The sequence below is a fragment of the Lonchura striata genome, chromosome 22 (assembly GCF_046129695.1).
Source record: "Lonchura striata isolate bLonStr1 chromosome 22, bLonStr1.mat, whole genome shotgun sequence".
Lineage (NCBI taxonomy): Eukaryota > Metazoa > Chordata > Aves > Passeriformes > Estrildidae > Lonchura > Lonchura striata.
In genome coordinates this window covers 3,951,065-3,967,020 of record NC_134624.1, presented here as the reverse complement: position 1 = coordinate 3,967,020, position 15,956 = coordinate 3,951,065, and the positions used below count along the sequence as shown (strand labels likewise).

Here is a 15,956-nt window from a genome sequence, read left to right as displayed (position 1 = left end):
GAAGCACAAAAGTGGAAAATTAAACCACTAAGTAAGTAAATGTAATAAAAATGAAATGAGCAAATATGTCAGCTGGGGGAAACTTGACTTTCAAATGAAAGATAAATCCATCATAGGATACAATGTAGTGAGGATAAAAACGTTTTTTAGGGGAAATTTTAAAGAAATAAGAGTTCCCTGCACCCTCCTTCTCCATCCACAAAATAAGGGAAGTTCCCCGTTTGTGTGGATCGGCCCAGCAGCGCTCGGGGGTGAAGATCCTGGGAGGAAACACTGGTCTGAATCTCTGCCCAGGGTCCGTCTGAGCGGAACAGGGATGCTGAGCCACTCCGGCATGTGTCTCCGGGCAAAGTTCTTCCCAAAGCCTCCAGCTCTCAGCTTAATCCGCCAATTACCCAAACCTGGGGAGGGGAAAAGGTCTTTTATTGCACTGCCAGCGAGTGCACGGGAAGGCAGGGCGCAGCCTGGCGCTGCCCCGGTCCGCAGGGCTCGCAGACCTCAGCCGGTGCCGGGGGCTGGCGGCTCCGCTGCCTGCCACCCTGGAGGCAGCGGGCTGTGATTCACGTCCTTCCCTCGCTGCTGCCGTGCTCACAGCCGCTCCCGGCTCCGCTCGGCTGCCGCTGCCGCCTCCGGGAGCGTCTCCTGCCTGTGCTGCAGTGTGCGGGAGCCCTTCAGACTGCGAGCCCCGGCTCCCTCCGGAGAGTCACCCTTTGCGTCTTGCCAGGCCTTATTTGTGTCACTTGTGGCTGCTGCCAGCCTCTGGCTGGCTCCTGAAGCCAGCAGATGTTACTGCTCCAGGCTTGCCTGGTCGGTGGGTTGGTTTTGCACTGAGCTTGGATGACTAAGGCAAAAAACACATTAGCGGCAGAGTCCAGGCTTTCCTTGCTCTGGAGCAAGTGCAAATGTCCCCCTGCTGACAGTCCCGACTTCTCCGGAGATCCCTTCTCAAAGTTAATAGTTTCTACCCCAAATTTAGCCTAAAATGCAAAAGCATTTCCTCGCCAGCTACTGCAGTGACTGTTGCCGTGCGGCGCTCCAGGAACAAGGAGGAGTTATCTCTCTGACTTGTGCTGGAGGGAAGCAACAGAGGGTGTTGGAATAAACAGGATTAAAGGATTTCGTCCATAAATACAGGATTAAAGATATCCAGCGCTCTGCAGGAGTCATTCAAACCAAGGAGAAACAAAGTAAGTTGTGCAGAAGGGCGCAGCTCTCCTTGCAGCCAGCCCGTGCCGCACATCCCCGCACCGCCCCAGCGCACCGAGCGCTGCGGGGACCGCATCCCCCGCCCCGCAGCCGCCCGTGCCCCAGCCCCGAGCCCCCGGGGGCTGCCAGCGGAGCACCCCGAGCCCCGCACCCCATTTCACACCGTGACACCCCCGCGGGGTTCAGAGGGCACCGGCGGGGTGACGGGAGCCGCGGCTCGGGGCGCCCGTGCGGGCAGCGGCCGGGCCGTGCGCATCTGGGCAGCGCACATCTGGGCAGCCACATCTGGGCAGCCACATCTGGGCAGCCACATCTGGGCAGCGGCGCGCAGGCGCGGGGGCTGCCTCGCTGTGCCCCCCACCCATCCGAGCGGCGGCACCCCCGGCCGGGGCGCTGCGCAGGGGCGGGGGGGATCGAGCCCTCCTTCCTTCCCCGGGGAGTGGCCGCGGCTCCGCCGTATCTACCGGGGTGGGCGGCGGCGGCCGGGCCGGGCCGGCTCCATCCTCCCTCCTCCCTCCCCGCCCGCCCCCCGGTGCCGGTGACTGGAGCGGGCGGAGCCGCGGCGGCCGATTGGCTCCGGGCATCACATGCGGCGGGGCCGGGCCGTGCCGGAGCCGTGCCGGGCTGGGCTGGGCACGGCGGAGCGCTCCCGCGGCGGGCACGGCAGCAGCGCAGCCCCTTCCCAGCCCAGCGCCCCGGCGCCAAAGGGACCGCGGCCACCGCGGCCACCCCGCGCCGCCCCGGCCATGAGGTCGGCCCGGAGAGACGCCACCTGTGCGGGGAGGTGAGCGGAGCCCGGCGCCTTCCTCCTACCCCCGGGCAGCCACAGCGGCGGGGAAGCGCAGGGGGTGGAGGAAGGAAAAGGGAGATTTTTTGTTTTATTATATATCGATCTATTTTTGCCGCGGTCGATCCCGATCCCGCTGCCGAAGCCCCCGGAGGGAGAAGTGCTGCGCTCTGTGATGCGTCTTCCTCTCGCCTCGGCTGCCAGTTTGGATTGTAGCGCCCGGCTCCGTGCACTGCGAGGATGGCTCGGTTTGGGGATGATCTGCCAACCCGCTATGGAGGTGGAGGGCCGGCCGGGGCTGGAAGAGGGAGCAGCCGGCAAGGTGGCCCCCAAGCCGCCCAAAGGATGTATAAACAGACGATGGCTCAGAGAGCCAGGACTATGGCTCTCTACAACCCCATCCCTGTCAAACAGAACTGCTTCACAGTCAACAGATCCCTCTTCATCTTCAGTGAAGATAATGTTATACGGAAATACGCCAAGCGAATAACAGAGTGGCCATATCCTTTCAGGGAGGCTGTGTGGGCACGGGGGGAAGGTGGGGAGGGAGAGAGGGAGGCTGAGGGGCAGAGACCCCTCCAGGCAGCGCAGGGCGAGCGGCTGCTGCTGCTGCAGACGGTGTGATCGGGCTGTGCCATGGGTGTGTGTGCCGGGAGCCGTGTGCCCGACATGATGCACGGCCATGGCAGTGGAAATATGGGAATCAGAGAATCAGAGAATTGCTTCTGTGGGAGCACCGAGGGTCCTTTCGGTGTGCTTGATGCCTGGGGTGTATAAGCCATGTCAGGGTGTCTTTAGGGGTGAGATGTACAGGTGCATGGATTGACGTTTCCTACAATTCAAGTCAGGTCTGTGAGATTTGTGCCCGTGAATCCTGATTTTTATTTCCATCTGGGAGCCTTTCAACTCTTTGGTCTTCCTGTGAATAGAAGAAGGAATGTGGGATAAAAATGGTGACACCTTAGCACTGAAGCTGCATTGATAGTAGGGACATTGAGAGCCCAGGTAAATCCCAGGAATGCAATCACTGCAGCTCGGTTTGAGCACATCCTCCCCGGAATCCATTCGAATCAACATGAATCATGGCACTTCGATTAGGTGCATAGCCTAAGCTTAGGCTGCCTGAAAAAAAAAAAAAAATTAAAATTAGCAAAACCTTGTGGCAGAAGGAGACAGTAAGTGGGGAGAGGGATCATCTGCTGTACTGTGAAAGGGGCAGATGCTTTCTGTCTGCGACCCAGCTCCCAGGCCAAGTGAGCTGCGGTGAGAAGGGGGCTTTGCTCAGAATGATTTTGTAAGCCGTGAGCAGAGGGGAGCAGATTTTGTGTGCGTGTACACGAGTGCTTTACACTGGGGGTCTCAGGGGAGCTGGTTGTTTTCATTTCATATCACACCCCTATTGATCCTCATCTAACAGCACCAGGGCCTCCTCCCAGCCTCCTAGCAACACTTTCAGTTGCCACACAGGCCAGCTCCTGCTTAGACTTCCCCAGTTTTCACTTCCTGAGGGGCTAACAGGAAAAATACACCAATGGAGTCAATGCACTTCCCTTCTCTCCGAACGCACACAAACAAGTATTGATCTTTCTGTCTATATTATACAATCCCAACGATTGCTGCATTTCCTCATCCATTTCTCCTTCCCTTGCGTTTCAGTCTGGATAAACAAGCCCCAAACCCCCGGTGACAGGCAGAGCAGCGCCTTGACTGCGCGGGTAGATTCAGGCTTTCCCTTCCCTGCCTCTTGGGCGATTCGGCCGCATCTTTCCGGGGGATGTGGGGAGGGGACCCCCAGTGCGGCGGGGCCGGCGGGACCGGCGGAGCCACCGGCGCTTCCCCGCGCCCGAGCGGCGGGGCCGGCGGGCGGGGCCGGGCGCTGGCCGCGGCGTTGGGTTCAGCTGAGCACGGCGCTGAAACCAGGCTGAGCACGGTGCTGAAACCAGGCTGAGCACGGTGCTGAAACCCGGCTGAGCACGGTGCTGAAACCCGGCTGAGCACGGTGCTGAAACCAGGCTGAGCACGGTGCTGAGCCGAGCTGAGCACGGTGCTGAGCCGAGCTGAGCACGGCGCTGAAACCAGGCTGAGCACGGTGCTGAAACCAGGCTGAGCACGGTGCTGAGCCGAGCTGAGCACGGTGCTGAAACCAGGCTGAGCACGGTGCTGAAACCAGGCTGAGCACGGCGCTGAAACCAGGCTGAGCACGGTGCTGAGCCGAGCTGAGCACGGTGCTGAGCCGAGCTGAGCACGGTCCTGAGCCGGGCTGAGCACGGTGCTGGAACCAGGCTGAGCACGGTGCTGAGCCGAGCTGACCACGGTTCTGTATCCGGGCTGACCATAGTGCTTGAGCTGAGCTGATGGTGGTGCTGAGCTGAGCTGAGCACAGTGCTGGGTTGAGCTTATCACGGCGTTGAGCTGAGCTGGCCATGGTTTTGAAGCCAGGCTGACCATAGTGCTGAGCTGAGCTGACCACGGCGCTGAAGCTGGCTTGACCGTGGTGCTAAGCTGAGCTGATCGTGGTGTCGAGCTACCCTGGCCATGGTTCTGGAGCCAGGCTGGCCACAGTGCTGAGCTGAGCTGATCACGGTGCTGGGATGAGCTTATCACGGTGTTGAGCTGTGCTGACCACGGTTCTGAAACCAGGCTGGTCCCAGTGCTGAGCTGAGCCGACCACGGTGCTGAGCTGAGCTCACTGTGGTGCTAAGCCGGGCTGATGGTGGTGCTGAGCCAGGCTGACCACGATGCTGAGCTGAGCTCGCCGTGCTGAACCAATCTCTCCACGCTGCCAAACCGAGTGCTGAGCTGAGCCCTCCAGCGTGGCTGTGCCTGCGGCGCGGCTCGGCTCTGTCCCTGGTGCTGAGCTGAGCTCTCCGCCGTGCTCAGAGGAGCTCCCCATGGTGCTGAGCCCATCTCCCCGCGGTGCTGGGCCCATCTCCCCGCGGGGCTGGGTCCATCTCCCCGCGGTGCTGGCTCCATCTCCCCGCGGAGCTGGGCCCATCTCCCCGCGGTGCTGGGCCCATCTCCCCGCGGTGCTGGGTCCATCTCCCCGCGGTGCTGGGCCCATCTCCCCGCGGTGCTGGGCCCATCTCCCCGCGGGGCTGGGTCCATCTCCTCGCGGTGCTGATCCCATCACTCCATGGTCTTGGGTCCATCTCTCTGCAGTGCTGGGTCCATCTCTCCATGGTGCTGGTTCCATTTCCCCATGGTGATGAGTCCATCTCTCCATAGTGATGGTTCCACCTCTCTATGGTGCTGGGTCCATCTCTCCATAGTGCTGGTTCCATCTCTCCTGTGGTGCTGGGTCCATCTCTCCATGGTTTGGGTCCATCTCTCCATGGTTTGGGTCCATCTCTCCCTGGTCTGAGTCCATCTCTCCATGGTTTGGGTCCATCTCTCCATGGTTTGGGTCCATCTCTCCCTGGTCTGAGTCCATCTCTCCATGGTTTGGTTCCATCTCTCCCTGGTCTGAGTCCATCTCTCCATGGTTTGGGTCCATCTCTCCCTGGTCTGAGTCCATCTCTCCATGGTTTGGGTCCATCTCTCCCTGGTCTGGGTCCATCTCTCCATGGTTTGGTTCCATCTCTCCCTGGTCTGGGTCCATCTCTCCCTGGTCTGGGTCCATCTCTCCATGTTTTGGATCCATCGCTCCCTGGTCTGGGTCCATCTCTCCATGGTTTGGGTCCATCTCTCCCTGGTCTGGGTCCATCTCTCCATGGTTTGGGTCCATCTCTCCGTGGTGCTGAGCGGAACCATCGCCCACCCTCGGCCCCTGCTACCGCCTGTGGGACGGCTCCACCCTGGGACAGCTGGGGCTCAGCACAACTCAGGGTGGGAGATGGTGGCAAAAAGCAAGAGGAGACCCGGTGCCAGATTGGGATTCTTTTCCCTCCCCACTTCCCTCCTACATCCCAAAAGGGCGCTGAGGGTTTTATTCTCACTGAGAGCAGGCATTGCAATTGAGCAGTAATTCATGTTTTAGACCTGGGTAGGTACTCTAAATGGAACTTTTTGTGCCCATCACTTATTTGCACTGTGTGCTGAAGTTAAATGTCTCTGAAGAAAAATTCATCAGATGGTGTTTAGTTGTATAATCTGTTAGGAGGCAATTTAGTTTATCAATCTCATTGAAAATCAATACGTATTAATAGTTGTTTATTTCCTTTGGACCTTGCGCTTTCTTGCTCTCGGATTCCTTGAGCAGCTCAGATTGTGTGAGTCTCTAACTCTCTTAAAGAAGAGAATTGCCAATTTCCTACTTCTCTTCCAAACACACCCCAGAAAGAACCGAGGAAGTCAAGGAGACCAAATACACGAAATCTTAGAATGCTCAATTAATGCAACTTTGTGGGTAGAAACAGAATTTGAATGCGGTTTTTCTTGTATTGTCCAGTGTCTTCTTTAACTTCTGGTCCCCACTCCATTTGAATATATGATATTAGCTACAATCATAGCCAATTGTATTGTGCTGGCTCTGGAACAACATTTGCCGGATGGAGACAAGACACCGATGTCAGAAAGATTGGTGAGTTGCATTCATTCATTTTCTTTTTTATTTTTTTTCTCCTGGTCTAATACAAAAAGCAGTTGGCCACTGAGTATTGGGAGTGTTTGGATCTATTTTAAAGATCCACACATAAAAAGACAGGCATTGATCTGACAATCAGAAAAAAAATCTGTCGCAGCAAGGTAATGGTCCCCTCCTGATCCCATCTGCACAAGAATGCTTCATCACTCCAGCCAGCTCTGCCCAGCCACGGAGAGAGCTGGACCTTGTGCTATGGTCAGAAGGGCTTCAAACTTAGGTTGTCTCTAAACCAGGACAGGAAGGAGCTGAGGAATGCTTAGAATTATCTTTGGAATCAAATTAATTTCTTTGTAATTTTAATTTTCCCAGGGAGTGGTAGAACAGAGTAACCTTTTAGGATTTGTGTGTCTCCTCCTGCCACAGCACAGATCCTTCAAAGCAAACTTTGGGCTCAGATGATTACACTTTCTTTCCCCCCAAAAAATGCAACCAGCTTACAGAGAAAAATAATTTACCCGCAGGCTTTATGGTAATGAGACCAATTACCTTATTTCAAAAGAAAATAGAAGAATGGCTTCAAAATAATTCTCCCATTTATCATCCCTGTAGGAAAACTGTGTAATTCTTGGTTTGATTTTTCTCCTACTTTTAATGATCTGGAACGTCTTGCATGCCCAAATGCATTAATCCTGGTGCACGTTCAAAGGATGGATAAATAGGGACCCATATGTGTTTTCCATGTAGATGCTATATTATGCAAACAAAGATAACATTAGGCTTGCTGCCAGAAACAAGAGCCTCTGAATAGTGGTTGCTGCAGTTCCCAAGGACGGCCCATGCCAGTGGGCAACTCTCAGAATCTCATTCTCCAGAAGCAGGAAAAAGTGTGTAAGTGAGCAGTCTGGAGAGTCAGGGTCAGAATTTGGTGCTGGTTTGGAAATGGAGCCACTCCTGCTGGCTATCCTCCTGCATGGAGCTTGTTTTCTCTCTCTGCTGGAATTCTTTTTAATGAAGAAGACATGAGAATAAAATGAATCAATGATTGTATGTAGATCTTTCTGCCATTGAACCTGTCTTTGCGTGCTTTGGGGTTGGTTGGCAAGGCCAGCCTGGGGGCGTGAGCAGAGCAGAGGTTCAGAGCCAGGAGTGAGCTGGGAAAGTGCCTTCCGTGGTTATAAACGTAAGGAAAAGCAGTTTCAGGGAGGTTCTGGCTTGGCAATCCTTTGGTTCATGTTGGTTTTATGTTTCTCTCGATTTATAAGGGCAGCCCAGAGGCATTTTATTGTCCTTTCCCCAAGTGCATTAATTCCATTTTACAGCGCACACACCTTCAGATCCTGCCTGAAGCATTCCCAAGGGGGGCACTGGCATTGCCACCGAGCATGCGAGAGCTGTGTGAGTTCAATGTGCAATCTCTGCCCTGTTGGCTCTGCCTTGGAGAGGAAGGAAGAATTAACCCCTCATTTTTGTCCCAAGCACTGTTATGTTTGATCCAGATACCCTGAAGCCATTTTAACTACAGCACATTTCTAACTCTGAAGTATAAAGTGATTTTTCATAGAGTAGCACTGAGAATCTTTACAAGTCATCAAATACTTTTTATTTTCAACATAAGCTGGAAAGAATAAGCATTGTGAGTAAGAAAAACTGTCTTCTAGTTTTCAAAGTGGAGCCTCTTTAGAAATCTCCTGTTACTTCTATAAACTGGAAGTTGTTTCATCAAAAATGTTACAAATCCACACTAAACCACAGTGGGGAAACGTTCCCATACATTTCCCATACATTTTCAGGTTTGTTCAGCCAAATTCTAAGTCCATGCAGACAGCAGGTGCTTTACTGCTGGCCATTAGCAGGAATGGAATTTGTCTTTTTTTTGGGCAATGGTTAATGGATATGGCTTTTGTTTTTTTCCTCCTGGATTCATTAAAATCTCATAATTTGAGATAATCAGTGAAGAGTTAATCAGATATTAAAGATATGAGGGGTGCACGTCATAAAACTTTTGTGACTGGGAGATCTTGGCAGAGTTTTTGAAGGGAAACTGAAGTTGCCCAGATAATTTGTTCCATAGAAACAATGAAAAAAAAATATAAAGTTGTCTGTTTGTTAAAGCTGAGGAAAAAAGGGAGGACCCCATGCAAACATTTTAATTATTTTTGTCCTTTAATCAATATTTTATTTTATTTATGTCCCCAAGGCCCAGGATATGATCCTGCAGTGCAAACTCATCAGCTGTTTTCTGTGCTCCTGTTATTGCCAGACAGGGTTAACTGAGCACATGTCTCAGTACATGCAATATTCCAAGATTTTGAGTGTCTGAGTTAGGAGAATTCTCAGAATGCACAGAAAAGCATTGCTTGGCTCTGGGCTGGAAATTCTGGTCAAAAACAGCGCTCTGAGAAAGCACCAGCCTGGTGACCAGAGGAGTGGCTCAGCTCCTCGATCATCAAACGAGGAACAAACTCATTCTCCTACCAGCAGCAGGCTGACCTGCCCCGAGGCCCTTTCCTGCCCTGAGCTGGAAGTCTCACATGCTCTGGATGCTGGGAATGTTTCCCTCCCACCAGGAACTGTCCAGTGGACCAGGTTGGATCCAGGATGGAACAATGTCCATCTCCAGCCTCCCTCAGTCCCACAGAATGTTGCATTGTTTGTGCACACGGGGGTGATGCAGCTGCAGAGAGGCTGAGGGAGCTGTTCTGAGCAGCCCAGAGCCTGCTGGTGAGAGCTCCAAATGTGGGAATGGGAACTTCCCACCCCAGCCCCCCATGGCTTTGTGGTTCCCTTGCTCACCTTGCTCAGCTCTTGGCTGTCCACACTGAGACCTCCTTGTCACCTCATCTCCTTCCTAATTGCTCAGTTTCCCATGAGGAGCTCCAGGAGACCTCTCCCAGAAGGACAGGGATGATTTCAGAACTTGCAGGACAGGAAATCTCTTTTCTGCCCTGCCCTGCCCTGGGACAGGCCCTGTTGGAAGGCACCAGAGTGTCATAGTTGAGATGGAGACAATACAAAGCAACACTCCATTTTCAGAAGGCTTCAAACTGTTTTTATTCTAGCATACATGCTTTTTCTACATTCCTACAAACTCATAATTTACACTTTACTCATTGGTCAGGAAATACAAACCAAGTGCTCATTGGAACAGGCAGTGGCAGGTTTCTCTTATTTATCTCTCTTTCTTTCTTGGTTTCTATGTCAACAACCTTGGTAGAAAATTCTTCCAGGGGTAAACATGGAGCCTCTTATCAAAGTTCTCTCTGGCTCACAGAAGTCGCTGTAAAACCTCTTCCACACCAGAGGGGCTGTGGGATGTGTGCTGCAGGCTCGGGGTGCTCGGCTCCCCCAGGTATTTTGGACGTGAGGACAGAACATCACACTTCTCAGATTTTCAGCTCTGTGACAGCTCTGGCAATTTACTAATGGATTTAATGCTTTCTCCCATCCACAGGCACTTAGAGCAGTAATATGTGAGCTGCTCATATTAACCTTTGCATGAACAAAGCCTTCCACACCCAAACCTCTCCAGGCTCTCACGTCCGAAGGCCAAGGAAAGACACTAGGACGTGAAGTAGGGATGGTAATGACTTTCCAGACTCAGAAGTTGTTTCTGATCAGAAACATATTGATTAAATGTGTGTTTGGCCCAGCCTCAAGCTCTGCTGTGTCCACAGCAAGCAACTTGCTGGCACAGCTCTGGCTGCTGCCCAGATTCACTGCCCTCCTTCCAAGTACACGCAGGGATCCTCACCATCACCTGCTCTGCCCCTCTGGAACCCGAGCAGGGCCCCAGCCTTCGGTCTGAAGGGGCTTCAGGGTGTCCTGGCAGGGAGCCTGGGCTGAGGCAGGGCCATTTCTGTTCTGCACAGGGCATTCACCCACGTCCTTCCCTCCTTCCATCACACACAGTCAGGCAGATCCTTTTTATTTCCAGCTGCAGGAGCTCTCCCCAGTGGGGCATGAATTTTATTTTTCATCTTGTTGCTACTGCCCTGATTCTTGGGCTGAATCAGTGTAAATTTAGGCAGGCTTTAGAAAAGACCCTCTTTCTTTTGCCTCTTATTTCCCCAGCTACTCCCTGCCAACCCTACAGATAAGAGTTTTTCTTTGTAATGAATACCCAAATCCATCTGCGAGCCTTCCTGCTTCCCTAGAAGCTGACAAAAACTCTGACCCACTTCCTAGGAGCTCTGTGTAGCCCTAGCTTTGGGGAGAGCACATCCCATCAAACCCTGGAGTACCTGGAGCCTGGCTCTTTAAAGCTGGGAGCTGTAATCACCAGGCACCTGACCTAGATTGAGCAGAGACTGGAGTAGATACCAGGCTTCAAGGAAGTGAGGGAGTAACGTGGAGGAGTGGATGTGGGTAAAGGTAGCTTTTTTTGTGTGTGTTAGAAGAGCTATTTTTAGAGGCACGCGAGTAGTGGTGGGATGGGGATTTGGGATGGGCTGGGAGGCCTTTGTGTGCAGACATTATCTGGAGCTCTGGAGCCAGGAGCTGTGGATTGGGCTGTCAGAGGGCTCCTGGGTCCGTGAGGAGCTCTAAGGAACTTCTCCTGGAATCACATAGGGTGATTTCTGACCCCTTCTCCCTTTTCCCATCTTTTCTGTACCGAGTCAGAGCCCTGGGATGCCTCCAGCTCTTGCTGTGGAGCAGCTGGTGGAAGAAGATGTTCATTGTAGGATTTCTGCTGAAGGTCATAAAATTGTCTGTGGGTAAAGAGCTCTGAGATGGGCAGCTGGAGATCTGGCAGTGGTGGCTCCTGAGTGCTCTGAGCAGCACCTGTGAGGGACAGAGGGCTTGGAGGGCTTGCAAACCCCTCCTTGGCTGGAGGGGGAGCCAGTTTGGGGGCTGGGTTTTCATTTTCTGGGCTCCATTTCAGCCAGAGGCCCAGTGTGAGCTTTGCAGACCCCTGCTCTGTTTTGCTGCCTGGCCAGCCAGCACCTGTGAGTGTCTCTGCAGGTGACTGTCACCTCACCACAGGGGTGTGGCAGGTGGAGCTGCTGGGGCTGGGAGGTCAGAGAGGTGGAGGGGAATAGAGGTAACACAGGGTGAAAGATGGAATGTGTGGAAGAGCTGTTCCCCCTGAGGTGTGTAGGGATATGGGGAACAGAACCCGAATTCAGCAGCGGATGGAAAAGCCCCTCCAGGGGTTGTGTTTTCCAGCACCTTGGAGGCCTCCTCAGTGGTTGGAGCTCTCTGCTGGATGTGCTGAGCTGGGTCATGTCCAGCCAAGCCTCCTTGGCTGTCGTGTTTCAGATGGGTCAGGAGGAGGGGACCACAGTGGGGTCACTGCTCCAGCCAGGCCAGCACAGGGCACGGGGATGATGGTTCTGGAATGTTCCAGTCAGGGAGACCCCAGAGCCTCCCTGGGCTCTGCCAGGGCTGGCACTGCCCAGGGCAGCAGTTCTGCCTCCTGGGCAGGGAATTGCTGGGCTCAGCCCTGCCCGGGGCTCTGGGGCCATCGCTGGGCCTGGAGCAGAGCCTGGGGCTGCTCTGAGTGCTGCACACAGGGACAGACTGGGGGACAGGGGGACAGACAGACTGGGACAGACAGGGACAGACAGGGACAGACAGGAACACCCACAGACAGACAGGGACAGACAGACAGGGACAGACTGGGACAGACAGGGACAGACAGGAACACCCACAGACAGACAGGGACAGACAGACAGGGACAGCCAGGAACACCCACAGACAGACAGGGACAGACTGGGACAGACAGACATTGATAGACAGGGACAGACAGACAGGGACAGACTGGTGGACACAGGGACAGACACACAGGGACAGACACACAGGGACAGACAGGGACAGCCAGAGACGCCCAGGGACACAGAGGGACACAGAGGGACACCCAGGGCTGAGGGCCCCTCTCAGTATCACCTCTCAAGACTGAGCAGGCCCAGCTTTAAGGGTGAAAACCTCAATTTCTGGAGCAAGTGCTGTCCTGAGTGTGGGTCTGTGCCAGAGCTGAGCAGGAGTTGCTGTGCTTGTGTCAAACCTGCTTCTTCCCTGGTTCTGGGACCACAAGCCTCGACATTCCTGCTCTTTTCCCATCAGAGAACAAACAATCTCCTATTGTCATTGGGAGAATTGCAAAATACAAACAGCTACGCCTCAAACAGCAGCTCAGCTCTTTGGTTCTGGTGGCCAGAAATGCCAAAGCCACTGGAAAAGGGATTTCTAATCTCTCAGAGTAGAAGTTTGCTTCTTATTTGGGTAGGGCTGCTTTGCTTCCATTGAATTCAACTGAAAACCAGGCTCTAAGGCACATTTGGAAATTGGTTACTGGTGCCAAAGCTGATGAACAAGTTCTTGAAATTGATGCCCATTGCTTTTACATCTTGCTTTATTCTCATTTCTTGCCCAAAATCTTCCTTCCAAATGTGAATGCTTCCATTTGGCACTGAATTTGTGTTAAAACTCCAGTCAATAAAGTCTAATCCTGAGAGATCTGGTGCAGAGATGGAATAAAAGGTTTGGTAAAACTGTAGAGACCAAGCTTGATTTTCTGTGTAGTGAGCAAGGACACGAATCTGCAGTCCCAAGGGAGGTGCTAGTCTGCACCATGGACCCCAGACACAAATCTTGCTGCTCCTGCTGTTCATGGGAGGGGCTGGGGATTTCTCCCTGAACCAGATCCCCAGTGAAAGGAAAACAAATGAGGCTGCAGCTGTGAAAATTGATAAAATGGAGGAGAAGGAGCAAAGAAAGAACTGATGGAATAAATGATAAATAAATAATTTCCTGTTAGTGCAGTCAGGCTTGCTGTGGCTGACTGTTGCTCCCAAAGACACCCTCTTGTTTCAGGTTTCTGGATGAATTGTGGAACATCTTCCATGCCAATAACTCCAGAAACCTGTCATCTCTAATTTAAATATACACTTAGAGCAAAATTTCTGCATCAAAATTCCCTCCGGAACATTCCATAAAGGTAGAAAGCGTGGCATGAAACCACCAGGATGAAGGCCAATAGGATTGCCAATTTGTACAGAAAATTCATTTCAGAGAAATAACAATGAAATTCCTCTGTGAGCTTAGTTCCAACAAAGTTAAACCTTTTAAACCTTCCATTTCAGCTCTGTTCAAAGAATGGAAAAGGTGTGAATGGCTGCCTGTAGCTGTTCAGGGGACTGGTTATCACAGCAGGAACATGGATATCTCCTTGACTTCTCTAATTTCCCTTTTTTCCAGGACGACACTGAGCCGTACTTTATTGGAATATTTTGTTTTGAAGCTGGTATCAAAATCATCGCTCTGGGCTTTGTTTTCCACAAAGGCTCTTACCTGCGCAACGGCTGGAACGTGATGGATTTTGTCGTGGTCCTCACAGGGTAAGTGACCTCCTCTCCCCCCGAGCTTAACGGGGCTCTCACCCTGATTTGTGGGGTTTGTTTGCTCTGGGTTGGGCTGGGATTGACTGGAGTGGAATAGCACTAAAATCCCAAATTTCTGCCTGTAGCAAATCCAAAGAATGGCTCTTGTGCTGAATGAGTCACTTGCCAAGCATTTGAACCAGCTCAAAAGTGATTTTGAGGATATTTCTTTGTAGATATTTCAGTGTGTATCTGATCCAGACACTTCCTGACATTTCTGTGGCTTTGCAGGTTCTAATTGCCACTGGTACTTGAACCTGATTTAAATCAATTTATTTTCGGACATTACAGGATGACTTTAGAAGTCAACATGGAGCGTGCTAACAAATTAAATGCATCCTGGTTTTAAGCTGTTACAACTTTGATATCAGCCAAGTTTCTGCAAGAATCAATTTATTCCCCTATGAAATAACTTTTCTCAAAAGAATTTGAAGATGTTTGAAAATAATTCAAAATGTCTTATTAAGGATGGAGGTGAAAAGGTTACGTGTGCATTTTGTACCCTGGTTTGAGATGATATCACTGATCTATGCCTTGGAAATGCTGACAATATTTTACATTATGCATTGCAGCAGTTTCTGTCTATTTATATAAATAGAGGGTGATGCTGGTGGGTAATGAAAACATAAACATGAACACTTCTAGTCTACAAATTGGGCTTTAAAGCTTCAGAGGAAACGATCCAAAGGTCTGTGTGAGGTCCTGAGCTTGCAGCCTTCATCTTGGAAGGATTTCAGTTCATTTCTCCCCAGAAACTGCAGCCTGGCTCCTGCTATTGATATGCTTCCCATACCCATCCTTTCCCACAGCTTCCCTGCCTGTGTGTGTGCTGAACGTGGATATTCCCTGCTCCTCGTGGTGGTGTGGAGTAGGGAAATGCTTGCATACATATACAAATGTATTCATTAGCTACATGATCACTGTAATTCCATTTGCATTCATGGCACCCTGTGATACAGCACTTGAGAGGCCAAAGGGAATTCTTGATGTATTAAGAGGAAGAGAATAAATATTCAGGGCTGGATTCTCCTGCTGCTGGGGCTGGGTATTTAATCAATATAAACTTCATTGGAGGCACAAGGAGAATCAGATTTCCATACTTAGAAGCAGGGGGTACCAGGATGAAAAGAGAATTAGCACAGTGCTACAATTATTCTCACTGACGCTCTGTTCTGACTCCTAGTTAGCTCCACGCCATTGTTTGTGTTAAAAGAAAAAAAAAAATAAAATCAAGGCCCTGATTCTGGAAAGGACTTTGGCATTGGCTGAATTTATCCTACAGCAAAGCATTGCACTATATGCTGGAATTCAGCTGACTCCAGTGGTTCTCTACTTAAAGTTCAGGCTCCACAGAAAAGCTTTTCTGAATCCCAGCCATATTGCTTAGGCATGGCTTGAATTCCTTTTATTCTTTTTTTCCCTCCATAAACACAAGACTCCAGAGTTGGTTGGTTTTATTTTACACCCGAGACATTCCAAGTATTGCAGCTGAAGCGGCCACGGGATCCTCCCGGAATGAGCGGCGTCTCCCCGGTGCTGTGGGAGCTGCTTGCAGCACTGTTTGATCCTGGAAAAGAATTGTGGAATATCAGCTTGATGAGACAGCTGGAACAAGGACCCCCGGTGCCATCTGCAGCCCCGCGGGTTCCTTTGAAGTGCCATCCTGTTAACGTCACCGCTGCTGTTTCCAATGGTGACACCAACTGGGCCCTGCTGAAATCGTCTTGTACAAGGGCTTCCCACCAGGCAGCAGTGCAGGGGTGGCAAAGGCTGAACTCATCGGCTTCAAGTCCAAGAGTCATCTGCACTGAGGAAATCCAGACCTCTAATCCTGGTAATCCGAGGGCTGGATTTAACAAGGAACTTGAGCTCGTGCCCAATTTTTGGCGTTAGGGGGAAGCTACTGAAAATAACAGAGTTACTCATGCTTGGTTTGATGCTTTTCTGAATATTTCCAGCCCAGGTGGAGGGAGCATTGAAAGCTCTGCAGCTTCACACAGGGGGTTGAATTAGTGTTTTCTCTGTAGCCTGCTGTGTTTTGCTCTGCAACGCCCAGATCATG

General features: G+C 51.7%; 1 protein-coding gene across 6 annotated transcripts in view; it reads left to right on the top strand.

Annotated features, from left to right (window-relative positions):
- The first annotated feature begins 1,855 nt into the window (after positions 1-1,855).
- Positions 1,856-15,956, top strand: part of CACNA1B (calcium voltage-gated channel subunit alpha1 B) — a 273,337-nt gene continuing 259,236 nt past the window's right edge. For all 6 annotated transcript variants that reach the window (XM_077787824.1, XM_077787825.1, XM_077787823.1 and 3 more), the window contains exons 1-3: positions 1,856-2,493; positions 6,407-6,512; positions 13,713-13,852. In XM_077787824.1, coding sequence (XP_077643950.1) covers positions 2,234-2,493; positions 6,407-6,512; positions 13,713-13,852 — 506 coding nt within the window. In that variant the 5' untranslated portion in view covers positions 1,856-2,233. The remainder of the gene's footprint in view (positions 2,494-6,406; positions 6,513-13,712; positions 13,853-15,956) is intronic.